Source organism: Dermacentor silvarum, chromosome 1 (assembly GCF_013339745.2).
Source record: "Dermacentor silvarum isolate Dsil-2018 chromosome 1, BIME_Dsil_1.4, whole genome shotgun sequence".
In the NCBI taxonomy this organism is placed as follows: Eukaryota; Metazoa; Arthropoda; class Arachnida; order Ixodida; family Ixodidae; genus Dermacentor; species Dermacentor silvarum.
The window spans coordinates 140226556-140251120 of record NC_051154.1 but is presented as its reverse complement, the minus strand read 5'-3'; the positions used below and the strand labels follow the sequence as shown (position 1 = coordinate 140251120).

The 24565-nt window shown below is 44.7% G+C and overlaps 1 protein-coding gene across 1 annotated transcript in view; it reads left to right on the top strand.

Moving 5' to 3' along the window:
- The window catches only part of LOC119436141 (alanine--tRNA ligase, cytoplasmic-like), a 76332-nt gene extending 52068 nt beyond the window's left edge, over positions 1-24264 (top strand). The window contains exons 18-23 of the mRNA XM_037702902.2: positions 1714-1822; positions 2663-2782; positions 3100-3219; positions 9704-9790; positions 9895-10008; positions 23442-24264. Coding sequence (XP_037558830.1) covers positions 1714-1822; positions 2663-2782; positions 3100-3219; positions 9704-9790; positions 9895-10008; positions 23442-23618 — 727 coding nt within the window. The 3' untranslated portion in view covers positions 23619-24264. The remainder of the gene's footprint in view (positions 1-1713; positions 1823-2662; positions 2783-3099; positions 3220-9703; positions 9791-9894; positions 10009-23441) is intronic.
- Positions 24265-24565: the final 301 nt, after the last annotated feature.

Here is a 24565-nt window from a genome sequence, read left to right as displayed (position 1 = left end):
TTAGCTGATAAAGTGTAAGAATAGGTCTGAAGATTAATATGCAGAGGACTAAGGTTAATCTTCAATAGCCTAACTAGAGAATGAGAATTTGCGATTAGCAGTCATCCTCTTGAATCGTTGAAAGAGTACACATATCTGGGCCAATTGGTCACAGGTGACCCGTATCACGAGAAAGAAATTTACAGAAGAATGAAAATGGGTTGGAGTGCATATGGCAGGCATTAACAATTCATGACCAGCAGCTTACCACTATTGAAAAGAAAAGTGTACATTCATTGCTTTCTACTGGGGCTTCCATATGGGAGTGAAACTTTGAGGTTGACAAAGAAGCTTGAGAAGAAGCTAAGGACTGCAAAACGAGCGATGGGACGAAAAATTACAGGTGTAATGTTAAGAGATAAGAAGACGGTGATGGGAATTGGAGAGCAAACGAGGGTAGCCACTATTCTAGTTGCAGTTAAGAGAAAGAAATGGAGTTGGGAAGGCCTTGTAATGTGTAGCGCAGATAACTGATGGTCCATTAGAGTTACAGATGCCTAGGAAAGGGAAATGCAGTCGGGGAAGCCAGAGAACTAGGTGTGATGAAATTGGGTAGTTTGATATGGGTAAGGTGTGATAGGGCCTTGACTTGGTGGGTTCGTACGCTGTTGCTCGGCAAATTAAGTATACCTTTATTTATATTTTCTCTTTTAATTATTGAAATGTCTGGGCTTTAAATTATGACACAGTTCTTGTTAATAAGTTGCATTTCTAAGATATTTAGAAACTTCCAAGTTTAGAATTGAGGCATAAATCAGCCATTCATTTTATTGCACTAAATGCTCTTTTACCTGCTGTCATGGCTCTGCATTCCATTTAGGCAGGCACTGTATCATTCACTAGAAGCTCGAGGTAATGCTCATTATAGCAGTATAAATGTTTGGTGCTGCTTCTTCTAAGCAGCTTAGCAGCAAGCACTGCTGTGTAGGCATACCCTACATCGAAAATGCTGTGTTTAGTGAACAAAATCGGGCTGAATTTTTAACGGTTCTTGCATTAGTTGCTTGATAAAAAAAAAGAACATTTCTTATGGTTAAAGATGTGCAAATATTTAAAACTTTTGAATAACGATTCGACACGGTCTTCGAATTGAATAGTCACGATTCGTAAATACGAATATTTTTTCAAATAGTTTTTGAATATTTTAAAATGTCCACTGTGCTCAATCAAACATAAAATTGGAGCATAAGTACAATAATTTTTACACCGCGGGCATACCATACGCATAAAACTTGAGAACTTACGTATTGCATCAGTTTACATAGTTCAACAGGTTACGCTACAGGGATCATTTGCAATCTACGAAAAGTCCCGTTTATGCAAACTGCTTAATCGTTCCTAATGTGCAATGAAATGATAGAAAGTTGCTAGGCTTATGAATATTAGGATGTGAATATCATTTTACATCAATTGTGAAAATGGCTGCTTATTATTAGAAAACTATTAAAAAAAGTATCCGATTTGATTCGATTCTCTTCTGGTGGCACTATTTGATTAATATTTGATTCAGTCTCCAAAATTGCTATTCGCACACCCCTACTTATGGCAGAAGGCAGCTGTGTGTGCACACTGTGTTGAGTTTGTAATATGCAAAATTACAGCATCATATTGCTTTTTATAAGAACTTTTACCTTTAGAGACAATGGTCGTAGTATGGGTTTTCATGACATGCAGCCACCTCAAACGTGCTGGCCATATTGGAGACTTCGTCATTTCTTCAGAAGAAGCCATTGCCAAGGGCATTCGCAGGATTGTTGCTCTTACTGGTCCTGAAGCAACTAAGGTGGGTGAAGTGCTGGGCATGTTGCGTGTCTCACTTAGAGGCTTCTCTTTTTTTATATAGCATGTGCCTGTGTGACCACAGAATATGGTAATCTCGAGCCCTTGGTGCCTCTTGAGTTGAGCCATGGTTGAGCCATGATTCGTGGTTTGACTGTGCACGTGGGCAACAAAGCATTTGTTTGATGCCCAACAAGCAAATTCTTTGCATTATGCTCTGTATGTGCAGGCTGTATCAGTCGCTTTCACACTATTCTGCTTCTCTTGCCTGTCATTGCATGCTTACATGGTTATAAAAAAAAAAAAAAATTTACCACTAATGCCTTGTTTGGAAGTATTTTTATGGAGCATCATGAGGGTTGAGGCATTATGCTTAGAAGTGGCCCTGGCTGAATGGTTGACTTACTGCAACTGCTGAACAGTTGCTTTCTGAATGCAGAGATCTTCTGAATGCTTTCTGAATGTAAATTAAAAATTGTGCAAGCATGGCTGATGAAGAGTGTAATTATGCACGCACCTTCTATCTAGTGCTGAAAAAATTTATACCATGATAAATAATATCTGCGGATGGTTGTAGGAATCTCAGTGAAGATTGTCTGAATTCAGAGCTGATTTAATCTTTTGAGTTACGCGAGTTAATTGTCTTCATTATAGTATAACCGATGGTCACTGCTTTTAGTGCCTAGAAAAGAGAGTGCATGAAAATAAATTATTGTGTTAGGATAGAAAATCTGAGGCCAAAGTGCAAGTGCCAGAGCTGAAATATGTGCTTTTTGCTTCTGCGGCACTGTTGCTTGTCAGTCTTTTTTCCAATTATAATTACCTGATCTCTCCATGTCTGCAGGCAGTGAAGAAAGCTGAGCACTACGAGAGTGAAGTTAATAGACTTCGGACGGAGGTGGAGAAGGTGACTCAGGCTGCCCAAGGAAAAGACCTTGTCAAGCAAATTGTTGAGCTCACAGAGGTCGGTAAATTGTTTCATTTGGCCATCTTTTGCTTGGGACAAGTAGCACATTTCATTTGAAGTACAACAGTCGGTAGGCGAGTGTAGATACAGTAGTGGAAAAGGTGTTTTTGTGTATAGTAGTATGAAACCTTATCAAGTTGCATCACTTGCTTGACATAGAATAAATACCGTGTTGTCTTTTGATGGAGCTTTGTTGAAAAATTATGAGCTGTGAAGATGAAGAGAAAGATCGCACTTGTTGCCCTTCTTTTTTTCTCATTGTCATTACTAGGCATTGTTTGGGGCAGTTTCAACCTATATTTATTTTTATACAGGAGATCTCTCAGTCGAGTATTTCCTACTGGAAGAAGGATGAGCTAAGAACAGAACTGAAGAACCTCAAGAAGAAGCTCGATGACCTTGACCGGAACAACAAAGCTCAGGCACAGCAATTGGTAGGCAGCATATCATTTTCAATTTGTTTCTTTAAAGGGGCCCTGTACATTCTGGGTTTATTCCCTGTGCTTTCTGACTGGCACTAATGCCATACACTTAGCTCATCTCTCGTTGATGTCACTATGTGGCCATAACACCTACGGTGTAAAGGGGCATGCTAGAACATGCACCTTTAGTTGCACGAGAGCATACAAGGAAAGCTACAAGGAAGTAATAACCATTGTCACCTTACTTCATTACATCGCAATTTTTTTTTTTTTACATTGAAATAGTGTGTTCTTGTGTAAGGGCCAGACCATTTCACAAATACCATATTTTTCTGCGTATAACCTGCCAATTAAAACAGCCAGAGAAGAAAGAAGAAAAAAAAAAATGTCCACACGTATAACCCGCAGATGTAACTGTGTACAACAACGCTCAACTCTTGCAAGAAGGTTGCAGTAAGTCAACCACTCACGGATGCATGACTCGTCCATGTCGTATCTTCGGCAAGCGGTTCTGTTCCCTCCCTCTGCGGCGAGGCTGATAAAGCTGGATTCACTTGATGGATGCGATTGCGGACAAATCAGTCACATGACATCTGACGTGGATCAGATCACTTCGCAGGCGCAGCTAACATTCACGTGACAGAGGATGACAGTGCAGCCGGAGCAGCACTCGCATGGGCAATGATGATTTTGCTCTCCGCCGTGTCGAGCAGCGCTTTGCGTGAACCGAGGGAACGCCACGGGATGAGTTCGCCGGCACCGTGTGCACGAGGAGGAGAATGAACGACCAAGGAGGAAGGCAGATAGAAGCTTCAACACGGCGGCGCGTGCCGCGCTGATGTGAAGCCACACCTCAAAGTGTGGCACGCCGGCAAGCGCCGGCTTCCCGATAACGGCAGAAAACGAAACTTCGGGGAGCTGGCGCTGGGTCGGCTGGAGCGGTGGCTCCTGCACGGCGGCGGGCGCGCACGGTGAAAGTCGAAAGTGAGGGAGCTACGAGGGAGGGCGAGGGGAGTCTCCGAAGCGGCGGAGTTGCCGAGGCGAAATCCGCTTCCCTGCCGCCCTCCTCCCTCACGTTCGACGGTCTCCGCGTGCGCCCTTCGCCGTGCCGTGCTGGCGCCGCCCGCTCCCTGAAGTTTCGTTTACTGCCGTTATCGTAAAGCGAGCATTGGCCGGCGTTGCCAGTTTCGTGGCGCTCGCTCGCTATGCGCGCCGTGATATTTCACGACTCGTACTCAAGATTCTGGTTTCAGACTCACTGGCTGTTCGTTCGCACTACGTGCCCTTCTCCTCCACTTCGTCTCTCTTTCTTCCTCGAGCACTCCTTGGGGCGCCCGTTTGAGGGGAGTGTTCGCCGTCTCCGCTAACTTCTGTACTCCCAGGCAGCCGCACTGTAACCGGTATTTCGTTTCCCGCAATTGCACTATAAGCGATACGTGTATACATGGAGTGCTATGGGAAAATTAACGGGAGTCTGAAAACACTGCACTATATCTGGCCTCGCACTATAAGCGGTTACGTTATAAGTGGTCTATGCTGTAGCACTTTCCTTCTGTATATGCATTAGTGCAGGGGTTCTCAAGCATGTTCATTCTGGGGAACCCTGCTAAGCTCCATGAAGCGCCAAGGAACCCCCCCCCCCCCCCCCAAATTAACCGAATTAAAATGTCCTAATTAAACTAATGTCGAATTATCCAGAGTATCAAGAAAACAATAAATGAATGCTTACTGCGTCAACACGCTTTTATTTACTGAATGCATAAGCAAATCTTGTTTCTATTTTGCACAAAAGCAGTGAGGAAGCTGAAATTCTTGTCATCTCATGACTGATTAAGGGGGGGGGGGGGGGCTAGCAGCTGCGAAGGCCTCGATTCTTCGCAGCGCGGCCGTGGTGCACGTCTTGATCGGCAGACACGCTTTTCACTACCACGCGCACATCCGGTTATTTTTTCGTAGGGAGCTGGTCGCCAACAAATCGTCCGTCCATCGTGATGTAGCCGGTGCTCTTAATCTTTGACATTTTTGCTCTGAGTCAAAGCGCAACTACTGCTTGCCGCAACCTCTGCTGACGAAACTGCGGCCATTATCGACGCGATCATGGATGGCGACTACGCAGTTATGAAGGCACGCAGCCGACGCGCGCACCGAGTCAAAACGAAACTACTGTTTACCGCAACCGCTGCGAACGAAACTGTGGTGGCTATCGACGCGATCACAGATGGCGACTATGCACTTATGGAAGCACGCGGCTAGCCGCCAGCGTGGTGTTACGCGCGGCTATTAACGCAACAATAAGGGCTTTGAGGGCGCAAATAAGCACAAAGCATTCCGACGTTGCTGTCAGTCACGTATCGTGTACGATTGCCGCTGAGGACCATGGCAATGCGGACTGCGCTGCTTCGTTTTTGGACGCTAGCGCCGTTTTTGCTCTTTCGCGGCGCGCATTTGTGGTGCTCCGCGAATTAATTTTTTTATTCCGCCGACGTATACGTCAGTGCGCACGCTATCGGCACCTACCCTATCTACAAACTGGAGAAATGCGCATGTTGGTAAGTTACGGCCTCCGAGATTCAAGTGCAAAAGCTTAGGCGCGCTGCCCGTTTTCGAAGGTTGGGTGACTACAAGCTACTTGCGGATTTATTGCGCAGTTCACGCACTGCCATTACGCGCTGTGATGTGTTTTTTGACACTCAGGCATGGGTAATGGAAGTTCTGTGGATCGAGCACACCTCTTGTTCACCTCTTTAGCCACTTCATTGGCTAGCGCGGGACCATGGAAAATTTATCAGTGGCTCGCGGAACCCCGAGCAGGGGCCTGCGGAACCCCAGGGTTCCGCGGAACCCACTTTGAGAACCCATGCATTAGTGCAATGTATGTATGCCCCTCTTTGTAGGCAGTGCCTGCTGCTGTGCACTGCCCTGAACACTTGCTCTGCACACATGGAATCTGTGCTTTGTACTATCTTCGTCAAATGAAATGCAAACAGTGGAGCGCATGGCCAAAGCATAACTGAAGGTATAGTGCGCGCCGTCCAGTAATCACCATTGACAGGCATGCACATCTGTAGAGGGGAAGCATCATCGTGCAGTGCGCTAAATCCGGATGTGTGCATCTGTCAATGATGATAAATGGATGAGGCGCACTATACCTTGACTTATGCTTCGGCCATGCACTGCTGATAGTACACATGTAATATGTAATACCCCACCGGGACCTTTAACCCTTTATTGAAGTGTTGCCTACGGGCAACATACCAGAAAAAAAAAAAAAAATTTCTTGCCGAGTTTCGGTATTGAGTACGAAGTTTCTGGCTAAGTGTCTTGGGCCAACACTGAATGACAGGCACCAGGTTTAGAGCAGGAACACTGGACGAGAAAGAAGGAGTTTTTGACGCGACTCACTGTCTTTTGAAAGCAAGGTCAGAGGAGACAGACTGATGCGGGATATCCAGCTGCAGTGGTGTCACACATGTGATGTAAAGCAAATGAAGTGTACACCTATGGTTCACATATAACAGCAGCTGCCTATACACATTGATAACGAAGCCTCAGGTGGCTTGTGGTGAAGCCCACTACCAGTTTTCTGCCTGAGGTTTCCCCCCAATTGCTGAAAAAGATTCCGCGAAATATTTTTTCTTTTCGTTGATTATGCTTATTCGATGTGTTCTGCACATTTATATAGAAAATAAACATTTTTTTCTGGTATTTATATGCGCTGTCATTAAATGGTTAAGGGTTAATAAATGATGATGATGATGATATTTGTTTGTGCAGTAAACTTTCCTTGCTCCCACACTGCACTGTGATGGGTCTGCAAACAGCAGCACATAGTTCAACTAATTCACCAATGGCCCCTTGGTACAGTTTAAATTTAATGCCCCGCCTGCCTTTGCAGCTGTGCTAAAGTTTCACTATATTGAAGGCACACTTCATTATGTTGAGGCTAAAAATACACGGTATTCTATAGAAGTTATGAAAATAAAATGATTAGTTGTATTAAGGATTTCTTATGGCGAAGTTCATTAAATTGAAGTTTAACTGTGCCTTTCAACTTTTATGGTGCAAGCTTGTGGGCTGTTTTCAGTTAAAGGGGCCCTGAAACACTTTTTGATCATAGTAAGAAAACGTTGCTGATGTGTTAACAAGATCCCTGTGAACTTGCGAGCCAAATATTATTGCACTGCATGCAGCAGGGAATTTACAGTCTCGTGTCACAAGCAGTGAAAAATCGCTTGCTCTCACTTCCTCATTGTCATCATGCTGTGTCACCACAAGCAGCTTTACCCACAGCAGCTATTGGCTGATTTTGTGATTGTGAGAATATTCTTAGTAATACAATGATTGCTCATTTGAGTTAAATAAATGAAAAATATATATATGCAGTGCGCCCACTCCTGCGCCAAATGCGCCAGATTGCGCCATGCGAGATTTCCTGCGCCATCCTGATAAATATACACGATTTTGCGCTCGAAGTGCACCAAAATTGGCGCCTACGCATTACGTCTGTGGCCGCAGTGGCCCGCAGACGTGCATAGTGCACATGACTAATGCGGCTTCATAAATCGAACGACGACCGTGATAATTCGGGCTCGATGGGGACTGCCTAAAAGTACAAATTGGGAGTCTGAAATATCCAAATCCGCCAGAAATTAACTGAATATATTCCGCCAGTGGCTAAAAAAGCCATTATTCTCGGTTGACCACTTTTGGGGATACATTCACTTTCGCGGGATTTCGCGTCACTAGCGTCAGCATACTTGGTAGTGTACCAGGAACGCTATCATCCGTCGACGTGTCCAGTGCTAGTCGCGAGAAATGTCGCGAAAGTGAAAGCATCCCGGAAAGGGATCGTCCAAAAATAAAGCCGAAGTTTGTCAACGCGGTCCTGCAGTGCACGTACGCTTGCCTACGATCTCGTCAGTCCGTATCTGTACCACTGTTATGCTGTCGCCACAAAAAGACAGTTTGGGCGCGGTTGGTGCTGGATTAACTAGGCTTCGCAAGTTTCGGTTTCGAGGAGGTGTCAGCAACATGGCCGACCACCATGCTGCGGCGATGCCAGCGACATATCAACGCCAAAATATTGCTATTTCCGCTCAACTCGGCGGTCAAATTAAAACGCAGTCGTGCAGGTGGAGTCCGAAATATATAGAATGGCGTACCTTAAGGTGTCCGAAATTTCGGTCGTACTTATACTTAAATTTATGGGCCAGTGATGGTGCCACAAGGCAGTCCGAATAATCGAGCTTGTTTGAATTGCTGGTGTCGAAATAATAGGTCAACGCCAGTTGTGAATTGGCCAGTTGCTGAACAGAAGCTTCAGCATTACGAGAAAAAACAGACCGTTGAAAAGTACTTGGTGTCGTCTGAAGCAATGACTGAGCATTACGAGGGGCTCATCAAGGCTTGCCTGGCTCAGAAAAGCATTGATGACATTGAGTCTGACCAGGCGTTTCTGACTGATGCTAGAGCCTTGTTGAAAACATAACAAAGTGCCAGCTGTCAATGAAAAAAGTCATACAATGTAAAAGGCAACATGTGAGCACCTTCACTAAACTTGAAATAAACTAATTACAGCACACTGTGTGAACAGATTTGTTGCCTTCATTTAAATTAAAGGGAAACTCATGTATTTAGAGGCAGAGCAACATTGTTTTACAGCAAGCAAATACTTTCGGGAATAACGCTTGTCAATTTTAAGTGTTTGAAATAGCTTAGGATGTGTCCAGCAGGTGGCATTTATTAGCTCCAAAGTGCTCCAAAATCTTAATCTGGATGCTACAAACTGCTCCAAATCTCAGTTCGTCAGTGGCATCACTGTGTATGTCTATGATCTCAAAATGACAGAAAAACTATTTTATCTTTGCACTGCTGGTCTAAAGACCAGTGCAGACAGTTGTGTGTTGCTGTGTCTGCTATGCATAACCTCCGCAATGCAAAACATTAAGATACCACAGCCACCACAGGGTGCCGCCACAAGCCATCTTGCTTTTAACCTTCAACTCTTCTGCGCCCCCTCGCCGTCTCCCCTGTGTAGCTTCCAGTTCGCTAGTGAAAATGAAAGGAGAGAGAAAGCCACTGATCAGTCCGATAAGTGGGTATGTCTAATTTCGCTTGTGCTTGAAGGATTCGAAAAATTTTTGCAGCAGGAGATTTGTGAGCCAATGTAACTTAATAGTGATGCCATTCTATGATTAGTTAGAAAAGTGTTTCAGGGCCCCTTTGAGGCATGTTCTCTGGGTGTACTTGTACTGTGTGTACTGTGTTCAGGTTTAGCTTGGTTCAAGAGCCTCATGAGAAGTCTCTTGTCTGCATGTTGTCCCCACATGTCAGATTTTACTGCGTCCAGCTGGTGTCTGAATTATGGTCAAATATTTCTCTTGTGCTGTTGTTGTAGTATTGAGATTAGAGCATAACTTTATTTTGTGTGAAGTGTTTTTCTTGCTACATTTGTCTGCGTCTAGAAGTAATAGCTCTTTATATTTGCACTATACAGGCAATTGAGACCGTCAAGAAGCTTCTAGAGGATAAGAAAGATTGTGACTACATTGTCCACACACTTGATGTTGGAGACAACGCAAAGGTGAGTGAATGGTTATGGTAGCAGTACAGTGTTCGCCGTCGTTTTGTATATTGCTTCTGTGCAGGGGCATAAGACCACTGCTCTCTTTGTCCAACTTACTGCAGGCACTTGATGCTGCATTGAAGCAAGTGAGAACGCTGACACCCAATGCAGCTGCAATGTTCTTCAGCCAGGACAGTGAGAAGGGAAAGGTCATTTGCTTGAGCACAGTGCCCAAGGTAAGCTGCCATTTTGAGCTTTCAGCTAAGCATTGTGTACTTACAAATAAATGCCCTTGTGGTTAACTCAAAGGGGTTGTCTATGCAAGTAATAAGGCAGTTGCTGGCATGCATGTTTGTGAATATATGGGCTTGTGTGGGTGCATGTGCATGGTCTCTTTACATGATACAGTTGTTTGTGGCAAATCGGCCCCACGGAAATCTGTAAGGTCAAGATAATTACTTGAAAGGGAAAATTGCCATTCAGCTGAGAGTAAGACGAAGCCATTCTTGGATGGAAGACAATTTTATTTTTCATGATTCAGCTGTACAAATATCTAGGTTCACTATTTGTAGTTAGAGTGGCATGTGAATAGATATATGCTGACCCTCAGTGGCTGAAAGTAATTTGTTCAGTTACAACATTTGACCCGCCGTGGTTGCTCAGTGGCTATGGTGTTGGGCTGCTGAGCACGAGGTTGCGGGATCGAATCCCGGCCACAGCGGCTGCAGTTCGATGGGGGCGAAATGCGAAAACACCCGTGTACTTAGGTTTAGGTGCACATTAAAGAACCCCAGGTGGTCCGAATTTCCGGAGTCCCCCACTACGGCGTGCCTCATAATCAGATCGTGGTTTTGGCACGTAAAACCCCATAATTTAGTTGCAACATTTGAAGCCACATTTCAAGTCTCTGTGGAAGAATACTCCCTGCTTCAGCTTTTGAGGAAGCTCAGTGAAAGAACTGCTGTGCTATTTGTAGCATTCTGTTCTGTCTGGAATTTTACTTGCTATCTTGCTCCACTGCAAGTGAACTGAGCCATGAGTAATTGGGTACATTGTGGTGGTGCACCACTGTTGAAATCTTGGGCCAGTAATATCCTACAATGATTCTGTTTCGTTGATTCCTATTTGTTCTTATCTCTCACATTGTGAAACTGATCCTTACGATAACTGGCATAGGGGACTATGAGCCATATTTAAAGCACATCTTTATTTTTCATATAAGTTCCTACCTAATCGATCTTCTTCACTTATGGTTTTCATTAGCTTGGTTCCTCTGTGCTTGAGCAAACCATAGAGCAAAAAGTTTTGACAAGGTGAAATGGCTCTTTCCCGAGCCCCACTATTGTTACTGCACAAGATATGGTGCTAACGCACCATCTGTCACACGGAGTTTGCTCGCATTGAAAGGGTAAATGCAAGGTGCGTGTGGCAATTTGAGGCCATCTATCTGCCACTCGCCACTCCTTTGGGTCAAGGGAGGCACTCTTGCGCCTCTTTGCCGAGTCCAGATGCCATAAAGTACTTATGAAATATAATTGCTTCAGTTACAAAGCAAGCAAAGGCATGTTCTTTCTTTGTTTTGCTTTATGTTTAGTTTTCTTTTTCTTCTTCTTTTCTGTTTGCTTTAAACACGAGTTATAGTATTCATTTGTGCGAACATGACTTTCTTCTCTCTGACGAATTTGAAGGGACTGTGAAAATGTATTTGTCCCAAAGGCCCCTGAACCACTCTGAGCTTGAAGGAGAGCAAGTGGTTTCTCACTCACCTTCGCTACCCTTCCCATGGGTGCTCTCTCCTCACCGACATACTTCTCTAGAAGACACGTGAACGCTATGTCACTATCAAAAGTCACATTAGCATTCTTTTCTTTCTTGAAAACACGAAGTTCTGCTTATTGGTCTCTGCACTTTTTGGCCACACACTGTTGCTGCCACAGCGCAGTGCAAAGCACATTACAAGAGGTGAAATCAGTTCATTACGCACAACAGGCAAGTGAGATGGATGAGAAAGAGCGTGCGTGCAACTGCATGATAAAGGCATGCTAGCAGACAGATCAGAACCAATATCCCTTGTATGTGGACCAGTTGGCAGTTTTATCCGGGTGACATCACATGCAATACCCTATCAGCGTCATCATGTATGAAGAAGGGACCAAGAAAGCCAGGGCAAGAGTACACAATTGTTTATTATCAGAGGTGACTTAGGGGCCCTTTAACAGAATTGATCTACAAAACTCAATATCTACTATTCCTGTTGCACCCAAGTATCTATGGCATAAAACAATTAATTAAACTGCAATGAAACCAGAAGGGTGATGTAAGAAGAGACACTTATTGGATTTGCATGATAGAAAGTACAGTAGAACCCCATTGATACGTTTTTCACGGGACCGTAAAAAAAACCCCATAAGAGCCAGGAAACGCAGGAGCCGAGAAACAGGAAAAATTGAGAAATGGGAGTAGTATTGAACTGCACACAATATTATTTTAATTCTTACGTGTGAAAAAAAGTCGTAGTTTCACCCAAAAGCCGAAGCATCGATTGTGATAGCAAATTAGTAGACAGCTATACAAAGTAAGGATAGTAGTTTTATCGTCCGTATACACTTGTAAACATTCGCTTATTAACTATATTAACAAGCATGGTGTCAGCGCCCACAGGCAAACATGAACACATCACACTCGATGAGCGTGGACACGCGGTCAAACGCTGGCGTGAGGAAGCGAGCGAAGTGACCTTTGTGCTGTTGTCTATCGCTTGAACGCAAACTGAGCGCTGAGAACACACAGCACGCACAAAGCTACAAGCCGCCAACGCACCTACACTGCCGAAACTTTGCCCCCAACGCAGATCGCTTTCAAGATACGACTCGCGCGACCGCGCGCCGCCGTGCAGTACGCAGTTGATGCCAGAGTACAGTACAACGCCGCCCGCTATCCCTCCCTCCACGCTCCCTCGCCGGTGCCTCGAGCGCAACGGAAGAAGGCGCGCTTCCTCCCTGCTTTTCTTTCTTTCGTGCGCAAGATTTAAACGCGGTCGTCGGCTCCCCTCGCATGCTTTCACTCGCACATACAGCATACGGCGCACATCGACGGCGTTATCGCCCTTGGACTTTACACGGAACATCTATGAGCCAAAACCAATTTTAGGGCTACAACGCGTTATAGACACCATCTTTAGATAGCAAATACGGATCTCAAGGGCCATACTTTTGCTGGCGGAAACCGAAAATACGTCATAGGTGTCGCCCCCGGCACTTTAGGCGGTCAATGCCATCGTCAAGCCACCAAGCCAAGCGACATGAAGTCAAAATGGCCGCTCGGGCCGGCGCAGGGTGGTAGTTTGCAACGTATGATGTGGGAACGGTCCCACAGTTGCGACGCAACAGCGGGGTTACCAATGCATTGGGTTCTATGGGAGCTGTGCCGGGACCGGCCGAAAACGATGTAACAGCCGGGAAAACGCAGCACACGGAACGTAACAGCGGGTTTCTACTGTATTGCTTTGTGAACTTTTAAGTAATTGAGTAGTCTTTGCCAGTGCTGCGCAAACCTATGCGCTGTTACTAAAGGTTACATTTGACCTAGCTTGCTCAAAAAATTTTTATTGCCCTTATGTTGTTGAAAAGGAATAAACAAATCCACTGAAGCATTCAGGGCATTATCAGCTGCATCATGTGTGAACGTTGCTGGCCCTTTTTTCTCCTGGGCATTGTCCTTACCATAATTATCATCCTGCATAGGCACCTGAAGGGCCTCCTCAATTATTCTTTCGATTGTGTGAGCACTGCAGATTTCCATGTCATCGTTTATATTGGCATAGCTATTTATGTCCATTCTCATGTAGCTAACGGAGTTGGTTTCTCCATGTCTGTCGATCCTGGCCTCTTGCTGAGCCGAGTAGCAGGTGTCGGTGGAAACTGTGGAAGTTCACCTTAACTGAATTAGCAGTTTGTGTTAAGAGGATTTTTTTTTTTTTTGCACTGCATCTATAGGAAACCAACCAAATGTTCACGCATGGTTCCTCGTATCCAAAGATTTAACTTAACCGGGTTTGTCTTAATGGAAGTCTGTGTGGCAGTGGTTATGTTATTGACCTTGCATTTACTGTCATGCATTCAGTGCAGTTCACTGTTAACCCGATTTGCTAGGTCACCACAGCATGCGACATGAAGCACCCAAATGGTTACTTTCATGTTTGTGGTATGACAACTGTTATGGCGAAAGTCAGGTATCTCATGCGTTGATGAGTAATGGTATTTACCTTCTCTGCTAATTATTTCCGTTTAGATAGTACTGCTTAGCATTTTAAGCCATGCCATGGTTGTATACAAGAACCGTTTAAGGACAGTGCATAGAACTATGATTTCTGATCACAGCTTATAGGGCACAGCTCTCTGCACGTTTTGCAGTTGTACAGTGTAGACCGCTTATAACGTAAGTCGCCGGAGTTGCGAATAACTGCACTATAAGAAGTACCACACTATAACCAAAACAACTATTTTATTGCGATAATGGACACTCCAGGCACATTTCTGCTGTCGCTGTCACCATGCTCTAGGTTTCGTATTCGCTTACTAAATAAATTAACAAGCACGGTGTCACGCGCACAAGCAAACATGAACACATCTCGCTCGTTGACCGTGGAAATGAACTGTCAAAACGCTCGACTGACGAAGCTCGGCAAAGCGCGGTGAGCGAATTGACCTTTGTGCTATCATGCCTCTTGCTTCAACGCGATCTATAAGCGGCGAAAACGCGGTGCACGGCGGACTTTTCTCGTCGCAGATTGCTTTCAAGATAGGGCCAAGGCGATCGTATCGCCGAAGTGGATTGTTGCAGATTACGTCCTGCTTCGGTCCACTGAAACTGTTCTGCATTGCTTTGCTGGCAAAAATCCTCTTCTTCTGTTTGCGCCAGTCCCAAACGCAAGTTTCGGATTCTCAGAACGCCCGTGATGCGGCCCGATTTTCGTCCGTCGTCGCACACATGATCACTTTCCTTTTAAATGTGGCATCATGATGAACTGTGTACTTCATGCTGATAGAGCAGACGCAGAGAACGTGAAGACAGACGATAGACTATTGCCTAAGCACGTGTACTGCAGCACATGGAGGAAGCTATGGTAGCTAGGCTCGAGAGTAGCTAGGCTCGACCAATGCCTCCTTTGGCTCGACGCGCGTGCGAGGCGGCCATTTTGAAATGCCGATGGCTGTATGGTAACGCAGATTTAAGGTCGTACTTGATTCTAACGCGCACACAATTTCTGAACCTGTGTTATCGGAAAAAAAGTGCACTTTAGATTCGAGTAAATACGGGATTTGTGGCTTGAGGGGAGCATTTGCTGTCTAGGTTGACTGCCGAACTTCCAGGCAGCCGCACTGTAACCGGTATTTCGTGTCTCGCAACTGCACTATAAGCGATACGCGTATACATAGAGTGCTATGGGAAAATTACTGGGAGTCTGAAAAGACCGTATTATATCCGGTCCTGCACTATAAGCGGTTATGTTATAAGTGGTGTATACTGTACTACAGTCTAATCCCCCTACAACGAATGCCGCTACAACGAAATTTCCGCCACAACGAAGCTTTTCCGATTCCCTGTCAGCTGCCCATAGAAAGTAATACAAAAAAAGTCTCTCCTTAACGAAGGCGTTTTATTCGGTATTTCCACTTCAACGAACTTTTTGAGAATGAAACTGGGACTGAATTGAAATTGGAACTGCCGAGTAGTCAAATTATAAGGCCCTTCCAAAGCTGTGACGATCGTATGTCCGCTTGAACGAGGTTTTCGCGAACGAATTGAAGTTCATAGTACCGATTTACGCCACTGCAATCCATAGCCACGCGTGGTCATTGCACGCCTGCGTGAGACTGCATGGGATCACCACAATCGCTGCCATTTTCTGTGGTGTGTGTCCGGTCGAAATGGCTACGCCAACGAAGAAGCGTAAATTTCTCTCTCTTGAGATGGCACATATGATCGCTGAGGCAGAAAGCGGAAGGAAAGAAATTTCGCAGTTTCGCCCGAAAGGCGAAGCATATCGGCCGTATAAACTTGTAAACATTCGCTTACTAACTAAATTACCAAGCATGGTGTTACGCGTGCACAAGTAAACGTGGAACACATCTCGCTCGATGACCGCGGAAACTTGGTGTCAACACGGTGGAATGAGAAGGCGCGGCTATTGAATAGCAGCGAGCGAATTGACCTCCGTTCCGTCTCTCGCTTCAATGCGCACACCGCACACGACTCTACCGGCACTAGTTGCACTTTGCCCACATCGCAGATCGCTTTTAAGATGAGGACCGCGCGGGCGCGCACTTCGTGCGCTGCGGAGATTGCTTTCAAGATACGGCAGCCGCGCCGCAGCCGCTGTTGTCAACATGATGCCAACGTCTCGTCGTGAACGGAAAATGACAACCCGCTAGACACACTGACTCCGGCGACTGCTTTGAAAGTAATGGATGCTTTTGACCTCATCTTAAGTTATCAGAGCCCACGACAATGACATTGCGATGGCTCTTTTAACGAACTGTGAGACTCGCGTAACGCCTTTGCTTGCTGTGAAGCGTAAGAAATCCTGGCTGACCCACTTCTGGAAATAAAACTTCCGTTAAGTGCAAGCTTGCCAAGTTTGCCGACTTAGTCATAAATATGCAATGAAATTGTGATAATTCAAATCACTTCATTGTGACGGTGCATGAGCCGCAAAATTAGCGTTTCGCGATCCGCCGGGCAGGCGCGTTGGTTAGGCATCGGCCACAATGAACGAAAAATACTGTAACAGCTGCTCGAAATGCATTCTCTCGTAAAGTTGACACTTTATTGACCACCTTCGGTACGTCTCAATCTTTGCCCCCACGCCATCGACAAGATTTCCCGGACGATGGTTTCGGTTTCGTTCGGGGCTTTGCCGTTTGGCATACGTATATACATACTAATTTCGCGTTAACGAAGTTCCTCCACAACGAAATTTTTCACGTGTCATGTAAATTTCGTTGTAGCGGAACTCGACTGTACCTATCATTCCCATAATAGCTGAACGATCGTGGCGCCAAAGTTTCCTCTAGTAATTTTAGTAGGAAACTCTATGCAGGGTCACCCTGAATGGCGTTGACCTTTTTCATGGCTGCCATTTTTCGACATTTTGCATGTGGATAATGCCAGAAAAATTGCACGAGATGCTGTGTGACGTTGAAATCTTTGGTTGCTGTTATACATTATTGCAGTAGAGAAGGTGGCGGTGCTGCAGGGGTGTTTAAATAATTGAGCAGCTCTGAAAAATTGGTCAACAAATATAAATTAATTTTTCGTATTTGGCTTGTTTTAGGCTGTGAGCAATGTTAACAGCAATGTGACTTGCTTACTGAAACCAAAATTGTCGATTATACATGTTTTAAAATTCTTATTCGTTCATGTAGAATATTTCGAAAATTCTGAATACTCAAAATCGAACGAAAGTGAATATCCAATAGCATAAAATTCAATCAAACATTTGTGGATATCGAACATTTGCACGAGCCTACTTCATTGTTTTTAACAGATAACATTGTTTAACAGATGACACTTAGCTAGCCACATTCTACCCGTGGTTAAACCAATCAGATCGTTGTTTCTAGATGGGATCTACCTGCAAGCACACAACATGTGAGTGAATAACTTCATGGCATCAGCAGTAATGTTTTCACAGATTGCTGCTGGTAGTTTGTTTCAGAGGTACTGCATCATGTAATTGGGGCAGCAGTTCATAATAACTGTGTCCGGAAAATCTGCCAATCATGCTTCTACATGTGCTTGAAATTTTCAGAAATTTACGAAATAAGGAGGGGGTACTAGCATAGTTATTCGGTGCTACTTCCATAGAAGGGCATGTAATCTATGGGAATATGCCTGAAGCATCATCTGTCCTGCTGGAGTGGAAACCGTATGTGTCCTCCTCACCTGGCACTGACACTTTTGGACTGCCTGAGACAAATTTGGACCGTGGGATGACAAATTACTCTTTTAAATAGTTCTTTCTCTTTGGAGCAAACAGTGGCATCCTGGCACAAGGCTAGTGCCTGCCATCATGCAGTTGCTATTGCCATGGTTATTCCCAGAGGCAGGGTTCCGCAAGTTCTGTGAGTGCAGATGTAGGACTCTTTTGTTATTTCCATTTTCTCCACCTTCATTTGAACCTACAAATATTGGGAATAGACAGATTGCAAATGAATTTGGCATGTCACAAGTTTGATAAAAAGTATAAAATATTAGTATGGATATCTTCTTTTGTCCACAGTAACTTTTAATGTTCATAATAGACTGGGTGTTAACACAATCAAAACGTGTAAAACATTGTGAAATAAAATTGACGTATGTAGTTAAGGTTGTGTGCATGCCGGCATTCGCTGCTACAGTCTGAAGGGAGATGAAGTCACGCAACACTGTGATGGATGAATGTGGGAATTCAGATGCTTTCTGTCCTCAGTAACACCATAATGTGACATGCACGCCGTATAGACTGGCATGCAATGCACTGGTAATGGAAGACCCTGATGTATACCAGTGAACTAGCAAAGACTTACCTTGGGGCAGGCTTTCAACCTGCCCCAAGGTTGATTTCTGCTTTACTCGTAACCAGTTTCTCGTTACATGCAAGAATTAATAAAATTTCAGGGCTGTTATGATGTGTGATGTGTAGAGACTGGATTTTAGGCAAATGCCTTTTTTGCTCCTTGCGCTCCTATCGCCACACTTTGATATATGAGCATGAATTAGAGGTTAAGAAGGGCTTTTATAGTGTTTTTATAGTGCCTATGATTGCCTATTTTGGCGTTTGTGCCTTAATGCTTATAAATGCCTATAAATGCCTATTTTCAATATCGGCGCCTATATGAACACTATTTAGCCTCAAGTTTCGCTTTCGAGTGCCGTTAGAGACCGTTATTCATGTTACCGGGCAACATTGGCTGTTCGGAACTCTATGGGTTCAAGCTAGTCCTTTAGTTCAACCTACTCCCGGAAAACAACTGCTAGCAGCATTAAAATGGGACGCGCCGGCCAGCATACGCTGCTGCGCTGACATTGCGCGAGCGGTTGGCGAATGCAAAACCGCCGGGAGCCGTCAGGGCAAAGGAGAGTGAAGAGCAAAAGAAGAAAGAAAAATGTGATGTGCACGCGGCTTTTGTTTTGTTTGTAATTTACTTCTTAAGGTGTTCACTGCCGTCGGGCGTTCCTTCTCAGAGTACGAGATCATTCTCAGTGACAAGAGGTGCAATTTTGATTCCAAAAATCTGGAGATGGTGGTAGTTTGCTATCGTTTCCACAATCCTCACAGCGATTCTTAGACTACGTTCTGCGTGCTCTCCAAACAGATTTCTTCAAACATGTGCACTTAAAATGGGCGGAAGTGTATTTGGCAGTGTTGGGACGTCTGGCCTGTACAATTCGGATAATGTCATTGTATATGAGGTAATTGCGAGGAGTTGTACCTAACAGTCCTCATGTAAGAACATGCTAATTTCTTAATAAATCGTAGTCTCCCTTGCATTCGTTATTTGTCTGTTGTTGTTGTGTCTTAATTGAATTGCGTCAGCCAGACATAAAATATCGTTTTTTTTAATCAGTATTTCCCGCTTTCAAGTATTCTTTTTCATGCCTGTTTCACTATATGCGACGCTCGAGTACAGTGGCCATTCAACATGAATATGAGCAGTGTGCTTATTGAATGAAGCCAATTGATCGTCATTAGTCCAGCAGTTTTATGGGACAATTGCACGGCTATGTTCAACTGTTGGCTCCTTTGTGCCATCATAGACAATAACATTTCTTGTTTTCCTATCGTAGATATAGGCCGCGCACGTCTTCGTTTGAAATTATTTGCATTTATGTAAAAATTTATTGTGCCTATATTTACGACGTTGGAGGCCTAAAACGTTGTTTTGCCTGCCTATTTTTGGCGCCTAAAACGCGCTTTTTTAATGCCTAAAGATCCGGCCTTTAATGATGTGCTTTGTCTGCAATGCTTTTCTTGGTCAGGGCGGCTGCATTTCGATGAGGGCGAAATTAAAAAATGCATGTGTACCGTGCATGTTAAAGAATCCCAGGGGGTCAAAATTAATCCAGAGTAACTCACTACTGTGTGCCTCATAATCGTATCATGGTTTTGGCACGTAAAACCTGAGAATTTAATTTTTAATTGAATGCTTTTCTGTCCAGAGGACCCATGGTTTTGTAGCAGGAGCTCTTGTACCTACTGTTCATCTTCTCATAAGATACTGGTTTAGCTTATAGCCTGTTTCGCATGGAGCGATATTGGACTATTTTTTGCAGCTGCGATTTCCACACATGCGGACTTTGCATTTCCGTTTCACATGCACCGGTCGCAGTGATTTTTTTGAATTTGTGAAACACCTGGTGGAAGAATGAATTATTCTTGGTGCAAGATTATTTAGTTTGCTTCTGTGCAAACAGAGTAAAACTAACTAGATACCGTATATTTCCGCGTATAACCCGCCACCGCATATAACCCACACCCCCAGTTACAACAGCTGGGAAGTGAGTGAGTGAAACAACTTTATTTGGTCCACAATAGGAAAAAAAGAAATATCTGCGCATATAACCCGTGGAAATAACTGCATGCAACATGCTCAAATATTTGCAAGAACAGTCTATCCACGGATGCATGACTCGTCCACGTAGTATCGTCGGCCAGCGGCTCTGTTCCACCCTCTTCGGCAATGCTGATAAAGCTGTATTCACATACGACGGACGTGATTGCGGACGAATCAATCACGTGACATCTGACGTGAATCGGATCGCTTAGCAGGCGCAGCTTGCATTCACGCGACAGAGGATGACAGTACGGCCGGAGCAGCCCTCGCATGGGCAACGGCGATTTCTCTCTCCGCCGTATCGCGAAGCGCTTTGCGTGGACCGAGGGAGTGCCGCTGGAACGGGTAACGTACGAGTTCGCCGGCACCGCGTGCACTATTCGCAAAATGCCGACCCGTAAGGAGGAGAATGGACGACCATGAAGGAGGGGAGAAGGGAGCTTCAACACGCAATGGTGGGGAGAGGGTGGGAATCATCCCTGGGAGATAACGAAACTAAATGGCAGAGAACTTTGCCTCGAGGTGTGGCTACACGGCAGTACGCGCCGCGCCTCGCATTGCAGAAGAGGGTGGAACAGAGCCGCTGGCTGACGATACTACGTGGACGAGTCGTAAAATTTGCATATAACCCGCACCCCAACTTTACTGTTAACGTTTTTGTATTTTTGATGTGCTTTATACGTGCGAAAATACGGTACTATTTTATTGCGATAGCAATTATATGGACACTTCAACCGGATTTCTGCCGTCGCCGTGAGGTTCCGTATAGATAAATCTTCACCGCGCGCCGTATGCCCGAGCTTCCAGGAAGCGTGCGGGGACGCGCGCTATCACGGAGAGCGAACGCACTCAATCTCCCACGCGCAAGCAACGAAGCGGGAAGCCAGCGCCGGAGGGAGCGGGAGAGGGGTACTTTGCCAACAACCGCGCTCGTCGCTCGACCGCACCGTCTCTTATCTCTCCCACGCGCAAGCAAGGAAGCGGGAAGCCAAGGCCGGAGGGAGCGGGGGGGGTCACTTCTACTCTGCCAACAACCGCGCTCGTCGCTCGCCGCACCGTCTCTTATCTCCACACGGCTCCGACCTTTATGCACTGTGCATTCGCCGCTCAGTTTCTGTTGAAGCGATAGACCGCACATACCTTCGCCCGCTGCAGCGTATGGGCTTGCTGCCAGCGTTTTGACAGTCGTTGTCTGCAGTCATTCAGTGTGATCTATTCATGTTTGTTTGTGAGCGCTCACACCACGCTTGTTCATTCAGTTAGTAATAGTCGGGCCACATTTTCCAACGCACGCTACACATGTAATGCTGCCCGGATCGGCAGTGCAGCGCTACAGGTGTGTCCCTTCGCACGCGCGCTGCCCACGGGAAGCGCTTCTCATCAACACCACCGTTCCACACGCGCCTTCTCGTGGTCATCGAGTCTCTCTTCATGTCGGTCTACTTACGCCGCAGCACACCTGCTTACTTAATCAGCTCATGTTTACTACAATTCATATTGCTACCAAAGCCGCTCACCTTACTTCGTATGACATTGCTGTGTTGCTATCGCATTCATTGCTTCGCCCTTAGGGCGAAACTGTGACATTTTTTGTGAAACCTTTTTGTTTGAACTCGCTAGTCTATCAAAAAAAAAAAAAACAGCCAGGCCACAGGGACGATTTGTGTTGTAATTGGTTCCCCATTCACGTTACATATGTAGTTTCATAGGGCAGCACAGCACCTCAAACAAAAAATTGCACCCATGAAGCACCTCATGCCCCATTTGTCGCACCTACGATGTCGCAAGGAAGATAACACCTTGTGAAACAGGCTAGGTGACAATACAGCCTGTATGCAGCACTTGGGCCAGACAGAGGCCAGTAATTTTGCAAGGCTAGATCTACCTGTAGCAATCACAATATTTTTTCACTCACTTGCACACTAGAATGAATGATTAACACCGCTAAGAATACTGCTGGAGCAACAAGCACACATGGCATCTGGTTACAAATAAAGCACTGCAGGCATGAAGTAACTTTGTATGTAACAGCCATGACCACTGCATATAGGTTCATAAAGCATACACTCTGATTACTCATTGTTGCACATGGTCGAAGTTGGCAGGGGAGAAGTTTAATACAAGACATCAGATGCTCTGCAAGTTTCACATAGGATTTTCATGGAGCTGTTCTCAATTCATGATGTAAGGAACAATTGGTTATAAGCGAGTTTGACTCTATGACGTCAACATAGGGGCTTTCTGCTTGCTGTTGGTATAATCGTATTTCCATATGTTTATCATTTTCATTGAAGTTACTTTTTAAAACAAAACTCATCTAAAGAAAGTCAGGAATGGCAATGCATCCTGAATAGATAAGCACTGGCTTGTTAGAGTTGCTTCAGGCTTAAACTGGGCTTTGTTGGAAAAAAAGAAATCAATAAAGAAAGACACCTGAAGGAGATGGAAGCATCCAAAGGAAGTGGGATTTATGCAAATATTTGTTTGCATCTAATTTCACTGTGCAGGACGTTTTGTTACTGTAGTTTTTCATGTATTAAGGAAAGGGTTATTTTGTGGCTGGGTTTCTGTCCCCATCTCTTAGCACAGCTGCTTGGTGCATGTATAGGTGCTCGGTATCGGTTTCAAAATGTTTAGTTGGGCGGCTTCCTAGATTCTCTAATATGGTGCTTGTGCTGCTCCAAACCTGCTCCATAAAGCAGCTTTACTTTCTCTCAAAAGTTCTAAACATACGCTTCCAGTTCCACCTCTGAAGCTGCATACAGTAGTTAGTGGAGAGCTAGGCAATCAATGTGATGCATAGCTAGTCATCTTCAGTGGATATTCTCACTCACTGTACATGTGATCAACCAGAAAGAGCATCAATAATTTTGTGCCTTTCATTGGGTTGCAGGATGGTGCACTTGCAACCTAAAACGTGCTATTGGGACAGCCCTTAAGATTTACAGTAATGTCCTTGCTTTGATGTACTAACAGCACAAGAACCTTTTGTAGTTGTTTGGCTTGCCTGTTACTATCCTAAATTCATATTATGAATCTGCAAGAATGTGTCTGTGTGATATGTCGTGCAGGGCATTGTTGCAAGGGGTCTCACTGCCAACGCCTGGGTCAAAGAGGTGTCCGAAGTGATTGGTGGCAAAGGTGGCGGCCGAGAGGAGTCTGCCCAAGCCATTGGGAACAATGTGGGCTCACTTGAGAAAGCACTTCAGGTGGCCAACGAATTTGCCAAGCTCAAGCTGGCCTGCTGATGGACCACATCGGATGCTGCTGACAGAAGCTGGGGATATCACTTTTTTTTTTACTGGTTTTTGTTTCTAGTATTTAAAGTAAGGAAATTTCTGCTTTGTAATAAATAGAATTTTGCCTTTTTTATAGCCGGGGTTTTATTGACGCCATAAAAACGCACACAATATTGTTAGCAGCTTGCACAATACTCTTTTTCCCTGGCGAATATTATTTTGGTACGGAACTATTTTGTTAAGACTTGACATTCTTTGTAAGCATTTGCTGACTATCTGCTCATTTTCTGAGCCTGATGGAAGTGATCTGCCATCAGTCCTTTCTTGCTTTCTCCATGGCATTGCTTTAGTGTGTTTGTGTCTGTGCAACGTGTTTTTGAGGAATGGAGAATCATGCTTTATGTTTGAGTCCTAGGTATCTGCACACCCTTCTCCATTTTTGCTTCACTTTTGTGTGGTTCAGGAATGTGTTCAGTTTTGGGAGCATATCTTGTTATATCAAGAAAATTAATAATACTTGTGTTTTAATATTCCAGAGGGTCTGCGTAGTCCCTAATGCTTGGTTACAATAGCATGCATGTTCAGATTACTATGCCTTGTATATTGTGAGGCTCAAGGTCTGACATAAACTTTTAATAAAAAAAAATAGTTTGAAGCTGTGGCTTTGTGCATCTTCATGACATTGCTTTATACTTCTGGGCATGCATCAGCAAGTGCACAGTAAGGCCATTGCAACAATGAATTTAGTTGACAGACCCCTTGTGCACGTGGTCCTGCTTGTTACAGCTGATTATGAGAGCTTTGATAGGGATTTCACAGCTGATGTTTGTGGTTTGTGTGATTGCATTTCTGCATGAGAAATCCTTGTTGCATGTGTGCATTTGCGCTTGATGTGCTCTCATCAGTGGCTTATGTAAGTTTTTCATTGAAAATTATGGGCCACATTTCATTGGTGA